The 18,595-nt window shown below is 43.7% G+C and overlaps 1 protein-coding gene across 7 annotated transcripts in view; it reads right to left on the bottom strand.

Annotated features, from left to right (window-relative positions):
• The window catches only part of CADPS (calcium dependent secretion activator), a 386,101-nt gene that overhangs the window by 306,458 nt on the left and 61,048 nt on the right, over nucleotides 1-18,595 (bottom strand). For all 7 annotated transcript variants that reach the window (XM_044451841.1, XM_044451839.1, XM_044451840.1 and 4 more), the window contains exon 2: nucleotides 11,582-11,695. In XM_044451841.1, coding sequence (XP_044307776.1) covers nucleotides 11,582-11,695 — 114 coding nt within the window. The remainder of the gene's footprint in view (nucleotides 1-11,581; nucleotides 11,696-18,595) is intronic.

The raw sequence follows: 18,595 nt of genomic DNA, 5'->3' as shown, positions 1-18,595 counted from the left end.
GGATTTCCAACCTGGCTGCTGGGTCCGTGTTGCTTATCTCCACTTAAGTTTTACTTTGTGGAGGCCAGAGAGTAGACCAGTGTCTTCTAGCTTTCCTTTGGGTGCTTCACAGTAAATGGTCAAAGGGTCACGAATAATAGCAGGTCAAATTGCAAGTAAAACTACATGCAATTTCTGGCATGGCTTGCTTTGTGTTGCTTGCCTATCTCTTAGCATCCCTGTTGTTGGAAAACATGAGTATTCATTGTTTGCCTGTAGCCAGGCCACTGCGCAACTCTAATGGCCAGGCTTAGAGTTTTGTGTTAGAATCTCTGCTCTGAATCACTCAGGTGTACATCCATACTTTTGTGTTCAGGACATCCAAGAACGTGCTTTTTGGGGAGGTAGGTATCATTGGAGCCTCCCCTGAACTACCAGTTTGCCCCAGTCTCTGTCTAAAGCCATGGTTTTTTCTCTGAGGCTGTGGTGCAGCTAAAAGCAAAGTGGATTCTGTAGGGCAGAAGGCAGATGTTAGACCTCCTGACATCATAGAATCTTAGAATCATAGAGTTTTGGGAAGGGCCAAGAAGGCTGTCGGGTCTAAGCCCCTGCTGTTGTAGGACACCAAGTTACACCATCCCACTCAGATGGCTGTCCAGTATCTTTCTGAATGTCTCCAGTGTGGGAGAGTCCACCACCTCTCCAGACAACTTGTTCCACTGTAGTATTGCTCTGACAGTGAGGAAACTTTTCCTGATATCTAGCCTGATTCTGGGCCGTCACAACTTGCCCACCCAGAAGCAACGTTATTGGCTGGGGGGCATTGAGCAGAGTGGAGTCTCAGCTCCAACCTTGGAAGGGCAGAAGGGGGATCCCTCTTGGAAGCTCATAGGGGAGCCCCTTCTTCCCTTGCAGCTGGTGTGGTTCTTTCCATGCTGGCTTGGCTCCAAAGATGGAGCCAAAGTGAGGGTAGTGGCATTCCAGGAAGCAGGAAGGGGAGGAGAGAGGTACCACTATCCTCTGAAGACCCATGCAAGTGCCACAGCCTCTCCTTGAAAGGAGGGGGAACATGTTTAGATGACAAAAATATCTAAATCTTTTTGAGGGGAGAGGAGCAAAGCAACAGTCCCAGCCTACGCACTCTCCCCACTTCCCACTGGATGCTTGTAATTCCCACAGTGCAGAAGGATACAGGTGGCGGTATGGGATGGTATCCTTACTCTATACCACTGCATGTCACCAGTGTATAACATGCCAAAAGATAAAACTTTTAACATACAAAAATCTCAAACAGTTGAAAACAATTCAAATCAATTCACAATAAAATTACCAGAACCCAATAAAAGGCTAACATTTAAATCCCCATTTAAATGGGGAGAACATTCCATAATTGGAAGCCACCACCCAGAAGGCTCTCTTCTTCATTTGCACCATCCGAACTTCCCCTTACATTTGTAAGAGAAGTAGAAAAAATTCCAGTGCTCCTTCTTTCAGGGGAAACCAAGCCTGGGGTTTGCTGCACCATCCCTTGGCAAAGAGTGGAAAAGTGTTGAATATAGCATGTGCCAGGTTTGGTTCAGTTCTCTCTACTTATTCAGAGCATTTCAGAGCTGAAGCACACTTGGATTTTGTCAGGGAGTCCAGGAAAAAAGCAGATCCACAGGGAATTCACAGGAAACAAACCTGAGTGCCGGTGATGGCGTGAGTTGTACTTAAGGAAAGCAAGGGGGAAAGGATCCAGGTTACTATGAAGCCCCATCAGGGCATACTCTGGAAGGCATGCAGTGGAAGGTGGAGAAAGGGGATGGATGTCTCTTAATGCAACAGAAACTGGAGGCAGCCTGGAGGTTGTGTAGTACTGTTTTATTAATGAGGTTGAGGAGGACATGAGTGCAACACACTGGAAAGAAGCAGAGCGACAGAGGAGCGTATCTGCACATAGTCAATAATTAAAGAACTCCAGGATGACCTGAGGACATCCAGCGTTTGCTCTGCACTCAGCCTGTGAAATCCAGAAAAGCTCTAAAGGCTGATGACGGTCTACATGGCGCATTGCATTAGAGGAGGAGATGAGTCTTCCCATCTACAGAAAAGGAAAAAAAAACACGCAAGAGAACAAAGGGAGGAATGCAAGCCCAAGGATTCTCACCCTTTGCAAACATGAAGAAAACGAGTTCCAAGTCTCTTCTTACACCCTCTGAACAGGATGGCATCCTCCATGCTTTTTGACTAACAAAATAGAAGCTGGAGAACATTTTTGAAAGAACTGAAACTGGTCTGAGTGAGGATGTCATGCTAAATGCAGTCTGTGTCTGTAGACACGTGCGAGAGAAACAGCGAGAGAGACTGGAGCTGTGTTTAGGTGCAATTGCATATGACTGCTACAGGTGTAGGTGTTCCCAAAACATAATGTTTTATTGTGGAAACAAGGCTGGAATTTTGGTTGGTTGAAAGTGAGCCAAGATTAGTGTGTTGTAAGAGAAGACCCTGCTTGCAGAAGGCAACGTAGTGCTTGGCTCTTCAGAGATGGGGCTTTGAGGCTCATTGGCCCATGGGGCATAAGCTTACTGTTCTCTGGGACATGCAGCTGCATGTATACAGAGCAGTACCTAGATAATACCCAGTGTATTAGGATCAGCCCACAGTCATGGAATAGTGAGAACAGAATAGAGAATAATCGGACAATGAAGGAAGTGGAGAGGCTGGCTGAAAAGAGCTAAGACTGCATGGGAAAGGCAATGAAAGAGACACAGCAAGTCAACAAACAGTACAACACCACCAGTTCAAAATTCGAAGGGGCCTCTTTTCCCATCTTCAGGGAAAAACACTTGAGCTTTGCACTGCAACAGAGACAGCTCACAACAGTATATATTGTGGATGAGAAAGTGTGTTTCTCCCAGCATCAGTGACAGTGCAGCTAAGATATGAGGGAATGAAGGCGGTGGCTCTTGATGGTAATTCTCCCTGCTAATCAAAATGCCTCTGCACTTCAACCCTGCTGGACCTGGCACTGCTAAACCACTGAGTCCGCAGAAGTCTTTGCTTCCAAGTATTTCTGCTCACAGATGAACAATGCGTCCTGGGCCCATACTCCACCAGAAGCTCCCTGACTCCCCCTGCACTTGCTGTTCTTCTTAACCATTGGGACCTGCTCATTCATCAGTCTCTGGTTCTGGCCCAGACCATGACCGAATTCAGACAACATGATAACCCATAACCCAGTGTGGGTCCTTGCTGAACCATGGGTTGTTTTCCAAACATGGGTCATTGTGCTGTTTGAACCATTGCATCGATAAGCCACATGAACATTGATAAGCCATGAACAAACAGCCCACGAAGGAAATACATAGGTTCTTGCTGGGTTGTCAACTTTGCCTTGTTCACCATGATATGTTATCTTTGCTGGGTTCAGACAACATAAGCCACATTTCAACAATGACCCATGATTCAGTGGCAACCCATATTCAACCATTGCTCAACCCACGAGTGTGGAATATCGTGTTGTTCGAGGAGGAGGAGCAGGTGATGTTGAACACAAGAAGGAAGAGCGAGAACAGCTCTTGCCAATGGCAGTGAGAAGGCTGACTTACTGCAGGAGGGGACCATTGAGGGTGTCTTGTCCAAGAGCCTTCTAAAACTTAGGCACAGCAGGTATATTGAAAAAACCACCCAAGAGAGGTTGTTGCAAACAGTGCAACGGGAATAGCTTAGGATTAATATGGTTTATGGGTATCATTTGGCAAGGTTGCTTGAAACATGACTGCACGCAGGCAGTGCCAGACAGCAAACGGTTAGCATATCATGGAGCCTCGCATGGTTCTGTCCATTTTGCCAGTCTTTTGTAGCTGGGGAAAGGGCAGAGCTTAGACACTGAACACCTGTTTTGCCGTTTAGTAGCACAAGTGGAATTCTGCTTGATACGTAGAGAGTCCTCAAAAAAGACAAATCGGATGGACCCAACCATTGCATATCAAGTCAATACTTCTCCTTAATAGACAGCTCGTCTTGGAATGCTTTCTTTCATCTTAAGGCCAATAATCTGAACATGATGGCAGCGACTGTTACTACTTCTCCAGTGGAAAGTTTACAGTCCTCCAGCACGCAGGCTGGGATTTAGGACATGTATAGGAAAATTGCACATACATGATTTATGTCCCACTAAATGGAGGAGGATAGATGAATCACATAGGCAGGGCGTAAGATTTGGGGCTGAGCTGAAATTCTGTGTGTGGTATTTGGACAGGCTGCACGCTTTCCCCAAACATGCCAGACCATATGGACAATCTGTACAATGTATCAAAAGCATCCGAACCAGTTCCAAAAGCTAATCCATGTGTTACCAGGGCAATATTGTGGTTTTATTCATGCCTGGGTCCCTCACATAATAGAATAGGAGGGCTGAAATATCATGAGGTTGTCAGGAACCTGGGGCCACCACCTGTGCCCACCGCAGCAGCCCATCCTGCCTGTTTCCATCCTTTGTTTCTTGAATAAGTTATAATTCAACCATATGCAAAAAGTATTTCAACTCTGGTTACATATGAATCTGGCCTACATTTCTAGCCTTCATCACTATAGCGTACACTAGATACATGATTTGAAAATTCAGGAATTTGCTGGCACAAAACTCATTTTAACTTGACCTGATTATCGTGTGGGACCAGAGAGTTTTTTATTGGGATACTCCTCCTGGCTGTATTATGTAGCCAGAAGCAATCAACCATCTTACATCTGAACATTTGTTAACTAGATCATGACATGGAATATGAGGAATGGATGGTTACATGTGAGTCTCACTGAAAGAATATTCAGCTAGATGTTCAAGGATGCCTCTCTCCCTTTTGTAAATAGTACAACAGTCTCAAATGTAAACCTGGATGGCACACAAAATACTAACACATGATTAACCCATGGTTTAGTGCCTTACTAGGCTTTGTCTGGCAGATTGTTGAAAAAAATGAGGTTTGTTTTCTTAAATCCTGGGCTGTTTCTCTTCTCCTTTATGGTAATATAGTACTGCCAGGCAGAGTGGCTTCTTTTTTAAACCACTCCTGCTGCCTCTGTGAAACACCTACACACCTGTGTTCACAGGAAATAACAATCCATGATTTCAACAGCTCTGAGTTCACAACCCAATAGCAAATCATGAGTTCTCATTCTTGAAGTGTCCACACATAACAACAAATTAGTTTTAAAACTGAGTGGGTGTGCTGTAGGCAAACTGAGGATTAACAGATGAGTTGTTTACAGAAGGTTCACACATCAGGTGCTCTACAACCTATGAATGAGATAAAGATGGGCTGTGGCATAAAAGTGGAAGAGGCAGGCAAGCCGCAGCTCTTGTGCCTGCTTATCCCTCTTTCAAACTGATAGGTCGTCATTAAGTGGGAACCAGGGCTCCTTGTTTGTGGTTAGTAAATCATGGCTTAGTAATGTGCCTTGCTTCAGACATCCCATGGCATGGGCAGGTGGATCCGAGGACTTAAGCCTTACACCCTTGGCCTCCTAACCCTAAGCCCTCTCCCTAAAATATGTGGTTTATGACTTAACCCCCACCCCATCTAGCCATATTACTGGTGTCACATCCAATTAGGCCGTCAGGAAGCCCTCCTAGGAGAAATTTATTTTTTTTGTTTATTTTTCGATTTATATCCTGCCTTTTTCCTACAAAGGGCTCAAGGCAGCTTATATCTCTTCCTCCATCTTATCCCCACAACAACAACCCTGTGAGGTAGGTTGGGCTGAGAGACTGTGACTGGCCCAAGTCACCCAGTTGGCTCCATGGCTGAGCGGGGACTAGAACCCAGATCGCCTAAGTCCCAGTCCCACGCTCTTAACCACCACACCACACTGGCTCTGTGGAAGAGTATGCTAGTCAGAGCAGGTAGTATTGGACTAGGTAGATCAATGGGCTAATGCAGTAAGAAGCACCTTCATATCTATACATGGCATTGCAGAAGCAGATATGTACTTTGTATAGGTTTAGGTTGGTTATATGAGTAGAAATCCTACTTCAAGGTAAATAGGGATCTGCAAAGTTCCTTCTCTGACACCCAGAGCCCCAGGGCATGGTCTAAAGGGACCAGAGGTAGCCACTTCCTCGAAGCTAAGCCAGTCTGGGTCTGGTTAGTGCTTGGAGGGGAGATCAGCTGGGAACCCTTTAATTTCACAAGAGAGGAAAATTGCGGTATAAATATAACATATAAATAAAAGGCAGCAGTGCATTCACATAAACTATGCAAGCAAGCATTAATGTACAAGGCTGTAGTTAATAAAACACAGTTATCCCCCCTCCCTTATTTCAATATGAACTCAAACAATAGATGATGAAATCAAATGAGTTATTTGACAATGTGCAAACAGTTATGGATGCTGTGATTATTGGGCCCACAAATTGATTAGTACACCAAAGGTTTCTTTGTTAAACCTAATTAACTGCCAAAATATTGATTCTTTCAACAAAGATATTGCCTAATTGGAAAATAACATTCCGTAAATTTAAATTTATGACCTCTGAAAGGAGAAAAAGACACAAAATAATTTAATGACTGAGTATTGTAGGTTGTGTACTTCCCCTGTTCCACATTAGTCTTTTTATTACCTCTTCCTCATTTGTCACTTGATAAAACAAGCTCCCCGAGTCAATATAAACTTACTGAGAATATGCCTTAGCTACTAATTTTGTGCATAGAGCACATGCCCCAATCCTCCAAATGCATTCGCCAGAGTAAGCTCATTGCCAGCTATCCCCGTTCAAACAGCACATGCCTTTTGTCGGCAAATAACATGTTATGAAAGAATAAAAGCATGTAGAAAAGGCTTTCCTAGATCAGGTCAAAGATCCATCCACCCTCCTGGCTCCTGTAGCGGCCAGCCAGGCATCTCTTGGAAGCTTCCAGGAATGGCCTGAAGAGGAGAACGCCTCACTGCTGGCCCTCAGCAACCGGCTTGCACAGGAACACTGCCTTTGAACATACAGTTGCTGTGCAGGCATCATGGTCAACATCCATTGAAAAAGCTTACCCTTCTCAGTTTAACTGTTCCAGGCAAACAGGACCTTGGGATACCAATCCAGCCCTCCTTGGGTCCCAATCTGGCTCTCCGGGGTTTACCAGATAGCCAAGCCTCTTTGCATGGCTCCACCTTATTCCCTGATCACCAATTGTTTTGGCAGTCCTCAGGTTTCGTGCACTTCCCTGCCTCCTTCTAAAGGCTTATGGGTCTCTTGGACATAGTTACTAACAGTAAGAGCTTTAAACTACTATATGCTAGTATTTTTGGCCCTGATTCTGTTGCCTTTGGCCTCACCCACCACTGAAATGTTGCCCATGAATACTTCTTCAAAATGAAATGTGCTCACCTGGGGATACAAAACCATTGAAACTCTCTTGCTTCACTAAGAAGCAACTGCTGAGCATAATTTTTAAAAATGTGAAGAATTAAACATCACCATCATTAGCAACATAGTGAACTACTCTGTAACAGGACAGATTATGTCTCTATCAGACAGCCAGCAGCTCTCAAACAGAATCTTTCACATGACCCATTTATCTCTTTAATTTCTATACTGCCCAATAGCTGAAGCTATCTGGACGGTTTACAACAGCCATGGGAGATGGGCAAACACCGGAACCAAAAGCTTCTGTCTGCACGGAAGGTCCCCTTTGGCAGGGAGACCTCAGATGCATAAGAAGAGGTAATGGAGTAATGGACCTCCATGCTCAGGGCACCCAGAAAACTACTCTGCTGAATTTTCTGGACATTTCATGAAAAGGGTGCTTTCTGGGAGTCTATTTTTGGGGCTCAGGGGAGAAGTTAATACATAATGATTTTGCATTTAGGAAAAGCATGTCGTGGGTAGAGTCTTGGACCGGAAGAAAGGAGATCCAGATTCTAGTCCCCACTTTTCTGTAAAGATCACTGGATGATCCCTGGTCAGACCCTGAGTCTCAGCCTAACTGGTCATTCAGGGTTGTTGACAGAATAAAGGAGAAGGACCATGTAAGTCATTTTGGGTTCCTTGCAGGCAAAAGGCAGGATATTTAGGATTCAGTCCTCTTCATAGCTAGACAGAAAAAGTGTTACAATTCCCAGCTTTCCCTGCAGCTGGGGCACGCTGGAAGTTCTGTCAAAACATGTAGAGGATTGCACCCTTAGGTTGATTTGGGATGACAATTTTATTCTAATGTATTTTACTTGTTGACTGAGTTATTATTTGTACAACACTCTATTTTTTAATACAGAAAAACATTTTATAAGGTACAATATATCACAGAATCATAGAATAGCAGAGTTGGAAGGGGTCAAGAAAGCCATTGGGTCTGACCCCTGTTTCAGGACACCAAGGTACACTGTCCCACTCAGATGACTGTCCAGTGTCTTTTTGAATCTCTCAAGCCCACAACCTCTCTAGGCAACTGGTTCCACTGTTGCATTGCTCGGACAGTGAAGAAACTTTTCCTGAACTCTACTTGAACTGATTATTCACTGTCCTACTCTCTGGTATCAGTAAAAAGAGATCTTGTCCTTCCTTTTGGGCACAGCCTTTCAGGTACTTATAAAGTGATATCATGTCCCCTCTCAGTCTGAACATACCCAATTTCCAAACCCTGGATCATTTTTGTTGCATCCTCTGGACTCTTTCTAGTTTTTCTGCATCTGGTGCCCACAACTTGATGCAGTATTCCAGATGAGGATTGCCTAGCAAAGAGTACAGGGGAGCTATTACTTCGCATGATTTGAAGGTGATACTTCTATTAAACGCATCCCAAAGTAGCATTTGCTCTTTTTGCATCTACACTGAATCAGAAACATAGAAACAGAGCATTGCTGGCTCATATTTAGCCTGTTGTCCACAATGACTCTTTTTCTCTTTTGCAGGTCTTTTAAAGCACATATTCCCCATCTTTTATTGACACATTTGGTTTCTTTTTCCTAGGTGGAGGACTTGGCATTTGTCCCCATTAAACTCATTCTGTTGCTTTCAGCCCAGCATTCAACCTTTTATAATCACCTTATATCTATATCTGCATCAATATCTATATCATGTATGGGAAATGGAGATTAAGAGACTAATGGCTTGTCTAAACTTTGATCTCACTGGCGAGATGAGTGATGGTATGAAATTTCTATCGGCAACTTCTTGGTTCAGATGTCTGTGGCACTATCTCTCATACTCCTCAAATTAAAATGCAAGGGTGCTTTCTCTTCCCCAGCCAACACGATTGATAGCTAGTCCATTAACAGATTAACATTAGCAGATACCTAAAAGCAACATAAAATACATTTAAAAATTAAGTAAGGTATCCATTTGGATAAGTCTATAAAGGATAGTGGCTTTGGATTAAGCACTCTGACAACGCAATACTACTTAGGTCTGTTTATTGAAATCCTAATCAATAACTGTGTCACTAGACCATGAAAAGGTCACACTGAAAAACCTTCTGACCTCTTAATGAATTTCTGAGATAAAGCCACCTTTCAGCGTGGAGATGCACAGGAAAATTCATGGAAAATTATGGGCAGGCTCTCACATCATGCTAAACCACCCTGAGGATAAACCACAATGTCTTGGTTGTTCCCTGATCAACTCCCTGTGTGCCCCACATGTTATTAGGCTCACTATTGGTTGTTCTTCCTGCTCCTGCCCCTCTCTACTCCATTCCAGTGGTCTTCACAGCAGATCCCGTCTTGTTTTCCCCTTGCCATTCCAATTGCTACTTTTTTGTTCCCTGCCATTTTACATTTTATTTTTAGAGCCTTAAAAAAGTGCTGTTTTTGAATCACTGAAAATTGTAGCATGTCATTAAATTAGTATGTATTTCTGCTGTGCTTTTAGAACTTCAGGAGAACCACAAAAGCAGCGGCAAGAAGTCCTCTGAGAAAGAGCCACATGAAGTGAGGGAAGCCAGTTTCTCCCCTTTCCATGGTGGCTGGAGAATCAGGCAAGGGTTGAAAAAGTGAAGTGCACTGAGAACTGCCAGTCGGACAATTAAAATCAAGAGGATTACATTGCTAAGTGGGTGACCTCACCATGATCTCGCTGGAGGGCACCTGCTCCCCACACCCTGTTCATCAGTGCTTTTCCCTTGACAGCTGGGCAAACAACAGCCGTCTTTCCATTTTGTATTTGGCAAACATTAACGTCACCCATCAGTTTCTCCCTACATTGGGCCTATTAGAATGAGCACACTGTTCGTACACTGTGGCTAGTAAACCAACCAAGCCATTTGTCTCTTTGGCAATGTCTGTGTCCTTTAAAAATAAAGCCTGCAGTCTTTCTTTGAAAGTTTTTGAGCTAATTCCCTCACTTACATGTAACTGTTCTCTGCTTTGCTAAGATGCAGTTCCTATTTCTGCTGCATGCATGAAATGAGGATTAAAAAAAACCTATCCCTAACTGCCACAGTCTGGATGAATTTCAGGTGCAGGGATCGCAGATGGGGAGGCAAAGGCGCTTTGGCGAGCTCCTTCTCCTTACATGTGTGCACCTGTGTTCAGTCCCTGAGTGCCATTTTCCTGAGAGTATGCCAGCTTTGAGAAATATAGATTGGGCATGTATCCTCATCCCCACCCCACCCCCCAGAGGACAGGTTTGAAGGTCTGCCTGAGGACTGTCTCATATTTTGAAGACATTCTCTATTTGAAGGGCTGCCCAAGCCAGGTCTGATACAGCATTGGGAGGAAGAGCTGAGCTGTGAAGCTGCTGATCAGGAGTGCCTGAAAAGCAAGCTGGGCAAGGCATAATTGCCGCCTTCTCAGAGACTTCTACAGTCTATTCACATTATAAGAATTATTTCTAAATTTGCAATAATTATGTATTTCAGTTTCTTCTTGTCCCTTCTCTCTTTTCATTTTGCAGCACATGGTTTATCTTTTGGCAGTGTGTAAGTGGAAACATGGATCTATCCCCACCTCTGATGCCATGAATAGCCTAGTTTGTTTGGAATAATTTGAGGAGTCATTTATGTCCTTTAGGGGGGGTTTTTTTGGGGGGGGGGTAGGTCTCTTTATTTAACTGCCTTTCATTTCTGACTGCTTCATTTGTATTTATAGCCAGACCCAGTCAGAACAGATCATGTTCCTATCCTTGCTTCTGATCATCTCCAGCAAATCTCAGCAGAGTTCATCTACTGTAGAATATACCAATTTAGATGGACCAGTCATTTGACTCATGGCTTCTCTTCCTGGATTGTTCATGGTTAACAACCCATGCAGCCTATACTTTTGGGTTCACACATAAAGACAACTCGGGAGTCAACTACTCCCAGTCTACCCATATTACGAGTACTGTTAGTACGAATCAACTCGGTATATTGCAGCTTCCAGTGGTAGGTGGTCCACAGAGGAGGCTTAGCAACTGACTCTAGCATCTTCAGGTAGTCTTATACTTCAATCCTATGCATGTTTTCTTAGACATTGAAAGTGCATAGGATTATGTGATGTCCCACTAAGTTCACACAATCCTGAAGTAAGTGATGCATTTGTTGCCCTTGAGCTGGCTTGGCACACACATGCAAAAGCCAGCTTGTCTTTCCTCAGACTGGAACTTTAGGAATGTCCATCCCCCGAAACCTTGGAAATGCCACTCTTGTTTTCTTACCTCGTAATAACTCTGGACAGCATTCATGAAAGCCTCATCTGCCACAATCTGAGTTTCTCCGTTGAGGAAGGCTTGGAAGCGATCCTTGACTGTTTGGAGCTGCTGTTTGCTTATCTGAAAACAGGAAAAAATATCCAGGTAAGTTTAGCATTAAGATCAAAACAGACAGATACTTTTTATTTTTAACATATGGTCAACAAAATCCTTATTAAGGAAATAAATCAGCTCTTGTAATTTGTAAAATTAGGCACATGAATCATTATTCTGCATACATTTGCAAATATGGTATAATTTGTATTCCTTCTACCATTCATAAAAAAGGTGATAAACCAATTGCTGTGGAGCTCTACAGCCTTGCAAAGAGGAATAGCTGCTTTGGCACTGTCTGCTTTCTGAGACTTTGACAATCATTCTCTTAATATTTATTTTGAAGCTGGTTAAGAGACAGAACTTTTAAAATAAATATTGTAAAAGCTGATATGGTTCAGGATGCTGAAATAGCAGTGAGATTTTCATGGTCACTGGTATGAGCATAGCTGTATGGATGCGCGCGCACACACACACACAGAGAGAGAGAGAGAGAGAGAGAGAGAGAGAGAGAGAGAGAGAGAGAGAATGTACACTGGAAAGGCAACAGAATTTCTCATTAATGCCCCTATTTCCTGGCATAAGAGATAGATCTACTTAGGTGTTAGTGTGAGATCATGCCTACTTATACCAACAGGCCCACTCAGAGTCAAAACAATGTTTACAACGGGGAAAATAAAACAGATTCTGTATTATATAAAATCATGCAAATTAAATGTATTCGTGTATATTATCTAACACACTATATAATTTGTATTCTTTTTATATGCTGGCAATATATAAGCACAAAGAAATGTGTTCATCTGTTTTGTCAGGAAATAAGTCTTTTATTGGGATATTCTTTTTTCTTACGCAATGCACAATGTTCAGTGTATATACACACATTCATCCAAACCTATGAAAAAACCTATATATGTACAAACGTTATGCACTCACATTTAGTCAAGGTAACAAGGAAACTCCCTATTAAGGGTCTCCATGTGTGTGTACAACCTACACATGAACTCTGAGCTTCCCCAGACTTTTCCAGGCATTCTTATGACCATGCATAAGGGGCCTGGTGAGCTCTGTGGGCAGGCTCGTGCCTCCAGACCTGCCTAGTGCTCGCGCATTACCTTTTTTCATGTATTAATAGGAGTACATGGAACAATATGCTGTGCAAAGGACTGAAAGAAAGGTCGTTTTCTAGCAATACGCACTTGTTTATTACACGCTTCTGTAATTTTCATCATGATGTAATTCTTTTTTTGATTAAAGATTCGGGGTCTTATTTGGGGACTCTTTGTTAGTTAACTCATGTCATAATAAAAAGTGAATAAATGGAGAGGAATGGCATGTCTCATCAGAGCGCAGGGCTTGATTTGTATGAAACCACAAACCACGAATAATCAGTGAAAATAATAACTGCCAGCTTGGGAAATACCAGGTAATTAAATCAATAATTTGCGATCATTACAAGGCAAACGCAAATCGTTTGAATGCCTTTGTCATGAAACAAAGTTCCATTTCATCAACTGGCAGTGTTTTATTCAAGAAGAGCTCTCCCTCCAACCCCTCTGACATGGGAAATGAGATGTGGAAGGGCCTGCCCCGTCGCTGGGGTGCAGTAGTGCCCCGCCACAACCTGGCAAGACCCTCCATCCTTCTCTCGGGGTGTCCCAGAACGGAGGCCCACATGTGAGGAAAATGCCTGGAAGAAGCCACAGTGACACTCCAAGAGTGAGGTCTTGACCAGATCTGAGCGGAGTCGGACACCCCATGGGTGGAGTAGGAAACAGGACACCCCGTGAGCTGGGTCAGGCTGGGGAGCAGGAGAGGTGGCTACCTCTGCCCCACCTGGCTACTCAACAGCAGCATGCCAGGATGGTGGGCAGCTCTCCTAGGCGGGTCACGGCAGCTGCGTGGCAAGCAAGAGGAGGGAAATGGGCAGGGGAGACAGCCGAGAGCGCAGGCTCTCTTCTCTCTGCACTTCAGCCCATCCCTTGCTATCCTCTGCATGCAGAGCTTCTCCATCTTGCTTCTACACATGGAGAACAGAATCGTTCCAGTGTGTCTGGATATTTTCCAGCTTTTCTGAAACGGCCTTAGCTGATAGTTAGCAAAGCGACGGTGAGGCAATGCCATGAGCGCAGGGGCGGTGGTGGGTCAACTGTGGCTGGACCTGGGGCCAAACCCAGGGCCTTGCAACCTGGTGGGCTCCTAAATAGCTACCCAGAGAGTGCATCAGGGGAGGACTCATCAGGCCCATTTCCATTTTGTACCTGCACTCCTGATGGTGCAAAGATTTAAGTGTGTTCAACAAAACTCCACATGCACAGAGCATTTTCTTTTAATCATGTATACATGTGAACAATATATGAATTTTTATATTTTCATTGTAAACTTCGCTGTGGAGTTTAAGTTCCAGGAAAAAAAAGTCCACCTGCTTTTTCAGTTACAACCACCTCCGCTGAGAAGACTTTCCCCTTGTGAATCCATTTTAATAGGAGACTGGTTGAGCTGCACTGAGAATGAATGATGCCCACTGACATTGCTGAAGGCTTTAGCCCTGCGTAATGACGTCAGAGTGTATTGTGAAAAATAAGGCTGGGATTCTCCTGCCCATAGTATTGTTTCCCCTGTACCCCCCCTCTTCCCCCTTCTCTATATATGTATGTATGTGTGCCATGTTAATGCTGTGGGGGTTAAAATGCACTACTCGTTTTCAGCAAGCATCATAAAGTTTCCTCTAGCACGCCTTAATGTAATTATTTTGCTGACTGCAAAACAGCAGTCGTTTATTGATCTCCCCCACCCTGTTTCAATAGCTATCAGTGTTGTTAAGGGAGTGAGTCAATGCCTACGAGGAAATTCAATTGCTTTCATATTCCGTTTAGCATTTGCAGAGCTATGATAATAGAGGGCTCGAGCCCACCTATGAGAAGAATTCTTGTTTTCATTTGGTATTATGGCAAAGAAAGCAGCAGAGCAGAGCCAAGAAGGCTATCAGGTCCAACCCGCTGCTCAGTGCAGGACTCCAAGGTCGTCAGTCCTTCTCAGCTGGCTGTCCATCTGCACCTTGAATGCCCCTAGTGTGGGAGATCCCGCAACTTCCCTAGGTATGTGTCCCATTGCTGTACTGCTCTATCCATTGGAAAATTCTTCCTCATGTTTAGCCAGAGCATGGTTTCCTGTAACTTGAGCCCATTATCCTGTGTCCTGCATTTTGGGAGGGCCCACCTTTTCTTTTAGTTTTCAGGTTTACTAGCTGGCTTGATGACAGCGAGTGGCCTTACCATCATCTGTCACAGAAGCATCGACACCGCTTCTTGTCATGAAACAGATACACCACTCCTTCCTCACCAGTTCCACCTTGCTGGTATGTACCAACACAGCCAATCCACAATTCCTTTCTATAGCAATGCAGCCCCAGGTCACTCCGAAGTATGTATGAATGAAGGAATAACGCAGGAAATGCTAAAGGCATTAATCTTTCCCACTTTGCAATGATGTTGTATAGAATCAAACCATGGAGAAAAGGTTCAGAAGTGGCTACAAGTTTGTGGGAAAGGGAAAAGCATGTATGTGTCATAGTTCAGGCCTGACTTCTGGGTGCTTCTATGAAAAGTCAGAAAATGGGACAAATATCACATGTATGAAATGGAATAGCTGTATTAGAAAATGATGTAGTTTGAAAGTAAGCTGAAAGTCAAGGACATGGGCTTATATTTCTTCTAAATGGCAATTAGATTTACATCTAGGTGCTTCATTGCACATCAGCTGACTCTTCTAAGAGCTCATCATTGCGGCAAAGTATGTTCAAGCAAGATTTTGAAAGCCTCATAGCAGTACATTTCTCACTTAGTTACTTTCAGTAATATGCTTACAAATTGCATTAAAGGAAGCCAATGGAATTGCTTTTTTGCTGAAACAAGTTGGATGGAATCAATGCTATACATCAGGAGTCCTCAAACTTTTTCAATAGGGGGCCGGTGAGGCGGCGTCGGGTGCGTGCGAGGTGGTGTTGGGCGCGCGGGGTGGTGGCTCACTCGCTCGCTTGGAGATCTCCCAGCGAGTTCATAACCATCTCCGAGCAAGCAAGCCACTGCCTCCAGCCCAAGTTGCAGGGCAGTGGCGAGTGAGTGTGCGCGGGGGAGGCAGGCGGCGGCTCGCTCACTCAGAGATGGTTTTGAACTCGCTGGGAGATCTCCCAGTGAGTCCAAAACCATCTCCAAGTGGGGAGATCTCCCAACTAGTCCAAAACCACCTCCTCCGAGTGAGCAAGCCACCATCTCCCACCCGTGCGCAGGTGCGGGCGGCGGTGTGGCCAGATGAATGGGCATGGCGGGCCGGATCCATCCCGCCAGCTTGAGGTTTGTGGTTTGAGGACCCATGGCCGTGGTTTGAGGACGCATCAATGACCTTAGTTTGTAGGAGTCTGTATCAAGACTCAACCTTCTTGGATGCACACCTTAACATGGTAAGAGACTTGGAGTGTCAGAGAAGCCAAAAGTAATGCCACTAAGAGGCCAGACTCTCTCCCACTTGTCTCGTCTCCTACCAGGGTCACCAAAGGTGGAATGGTCAAAGAGGAGATACCAGACTAAGATACATCCATCCTCTTTGGAGCAACAGTCACATCAGGAGAAGATGTATGGATAATTGGATATATCTACTGGTACTGGGGGTGGAGAAACTCCCGAAGGGCAGCTACTGGGCAGCACTGGTAGTTGAAAGTGATACTGGAGGAGGATCGTTCATGACAATGGCAATGATGCTCAAGCTAATGCTGGTACATACTGTACAAAAGCAGGAAACAGTGAACCAATTCTAAAGAGTCTTACCTTATTTATTTACAATTCAACTTTTCAGTGACTATCACCCAGTGATTAAAAAACCTTAGTTAGTGCAAAAAAAAAAAAAAAAGGAATGGGAGAAGAGAAAAATGAGATCTCTTCCAAAAGATCCAAAAAGTCAAGGAGAAATTCCAGCCTAGATTAGGAATGCTGATAGACCAAAAATGGGGCGTATTATCTGACCAGGATAAAATGAAGAGATGGTGTAAACATATACAGAAAAATACAGGAGAGTTAAAAGGATATCAGACTCTTTTGAAGAGGAATCCTGTGCAGAAGAATCTGCAATATTAGAAAACAAAGTGAAGGCTGCTCTAAAGGAACACGGAAGGCATAAAGCGCCTGGAGTAGATAGGGTAGCAATAGAACTATTCCAAACTGCAGATACTGAGGAATTGGTCCAAATCCTAACAAGAATATGACAACAAATATGGACAACATAATGGTCCACGGATAGGAAATGCTCAATGCACATGCCAATAACCAAGAAAGATGCAAAGAAGAGGAGCATTGCACTAATTTCCCATACAAACAAACGGATGCTCAAGGTGTTGAAACAAAGATTTTTACCCTGTATGCCTGATGTTCAAGCTGCACTCTGAAAAGGAGAGGACTTGAGATTGTATCATGAACATACAGTGGCTACTGGCAGAAGATGCATCAATAATTTAAGAGATGCAGATGATGGCGTCTCACTGGCAGAAAGCAGCAATGATCTGGAATGGCTCCTGATGAAAGTGAAAGAGGAAAGTGTGAAATCAGGACTGCCGCTGAATACTAAAATGAGTAGAGGATCTCATGTTTAATGTCAGCAAAGAAAAAATGAATTGTGAAAGATTCTATATATGTTGACTCAGTCATCAACTCAAATTTTATCTGAGAAATTTGAAGACAACAGACATGGAATGAAGGAACTGGAGATGGTCAAGTGTAAGGATGTTGCACTAGAGACCAAGGTGAATTTTATCCACACTACTGTATTCCAAAAGCTGTGTGAAAGTCGGACAGTGAGGAAAGCTAAAAAGAAGAAACTTGGGTCATTCAGGAGAGCTTTCAAAACATCCCAAAACTAAAAGATGAACAAGTGGGTCCTAGACTAAATCTAGAACATTCCCTGAAGCAAAAACGGCAAAACTGAAGCTGTTGTACTTCGGGCATATCATAAGAAGGCAAGACTCACTGGAGAAGACAATCCTGCTAGGGAAAGTTGAGGCAGAAGAAGAAGTTACCTGAAGGAGCGCTTACGTCCATATATGCCCGCCTGCCCCTTGAGATCTGCGGGAGAGGCCCTTCTCCGGGAACCCTCCGTGAAAGAAAATAGGAGGGTGAGTACCCGGAGGAGGGCTTTCTCTGCGGTGGCACCCAATCTATGGAATGCGCTCCCCAGAGAGGTCCACCTGGCGCCGTCGTTATTTGTTTTTCGGTGCCAGGCAAAGACCTTTTTATTTAAGTGTAATTTTAATTGTTAACAGTATTTGCTTATTTTATCTGGCCAGGGCGACTTCTTTTATATTGTTATTTTATATTTTATATTGTTACTATTGTAATTTTTATTATGTTGTGAGCCGCCCCGAGGCTTTGGCGAATGGGGCGGCATATAAATGTTTTAATAAATAAATAATAAATAAATAAAGTGGAAGACCAAATATGGACTGAATCAATTCCAAAAAAGAAGCCACAGCCTGGAGTGTACAAGAACAGAGCAGGATTGTGAAGGACAGGACATTTGGAGGCTATTATTCGTAGGCTCACCATAAGTCAGAGATAGCACAAATATCAAAAGTAGCACACTACTGCATTCGTATTGGGTCTATATGCTTGTGTAGAAGTATACTGAAAATAATAAAAAATGAATGCACAAGTGAAAAGACTCACACAGGTAAGTAGTAACATTACGGTTTATCAGGTAAATGAGTAATGGGCTCTTCTTAATTTTGAAGATTATATAACATGTACATCTTCTGTCCCTACAATCCAAATTCTATGCTAAGAAAACTATTTCCAAAATCAGACTGGAGCAACAGGTTATTGGAAAAAATCCAAAAGCAGCCACTGTTGTGTAGGCAGCCCTGTGGATTCTCTGCTGTAAGTT

The sequence above is a fragment of the Varanus komodoensis genome, unplaced genomic scaffold, assembly GCF_004798865.1.
Source record: "Varanus komodoensis strain SLA01 unplaced genomic scaffold, ASM479886v1 scaffold6_4, whole genome shotgun sequence".
Taxonomy (NCBI): domain Eukaryota; kingdom Metazoa; phylum Chordata; class Lepidosauria; order Squamata; family Varanidae; genus Varanus; species Varanus komodoensis.
The sequence above is the reverse complement of the archived record's forward strand: the minus strand, read 5'-3'. Positions and strand labels throughout refer to the sequence as shown.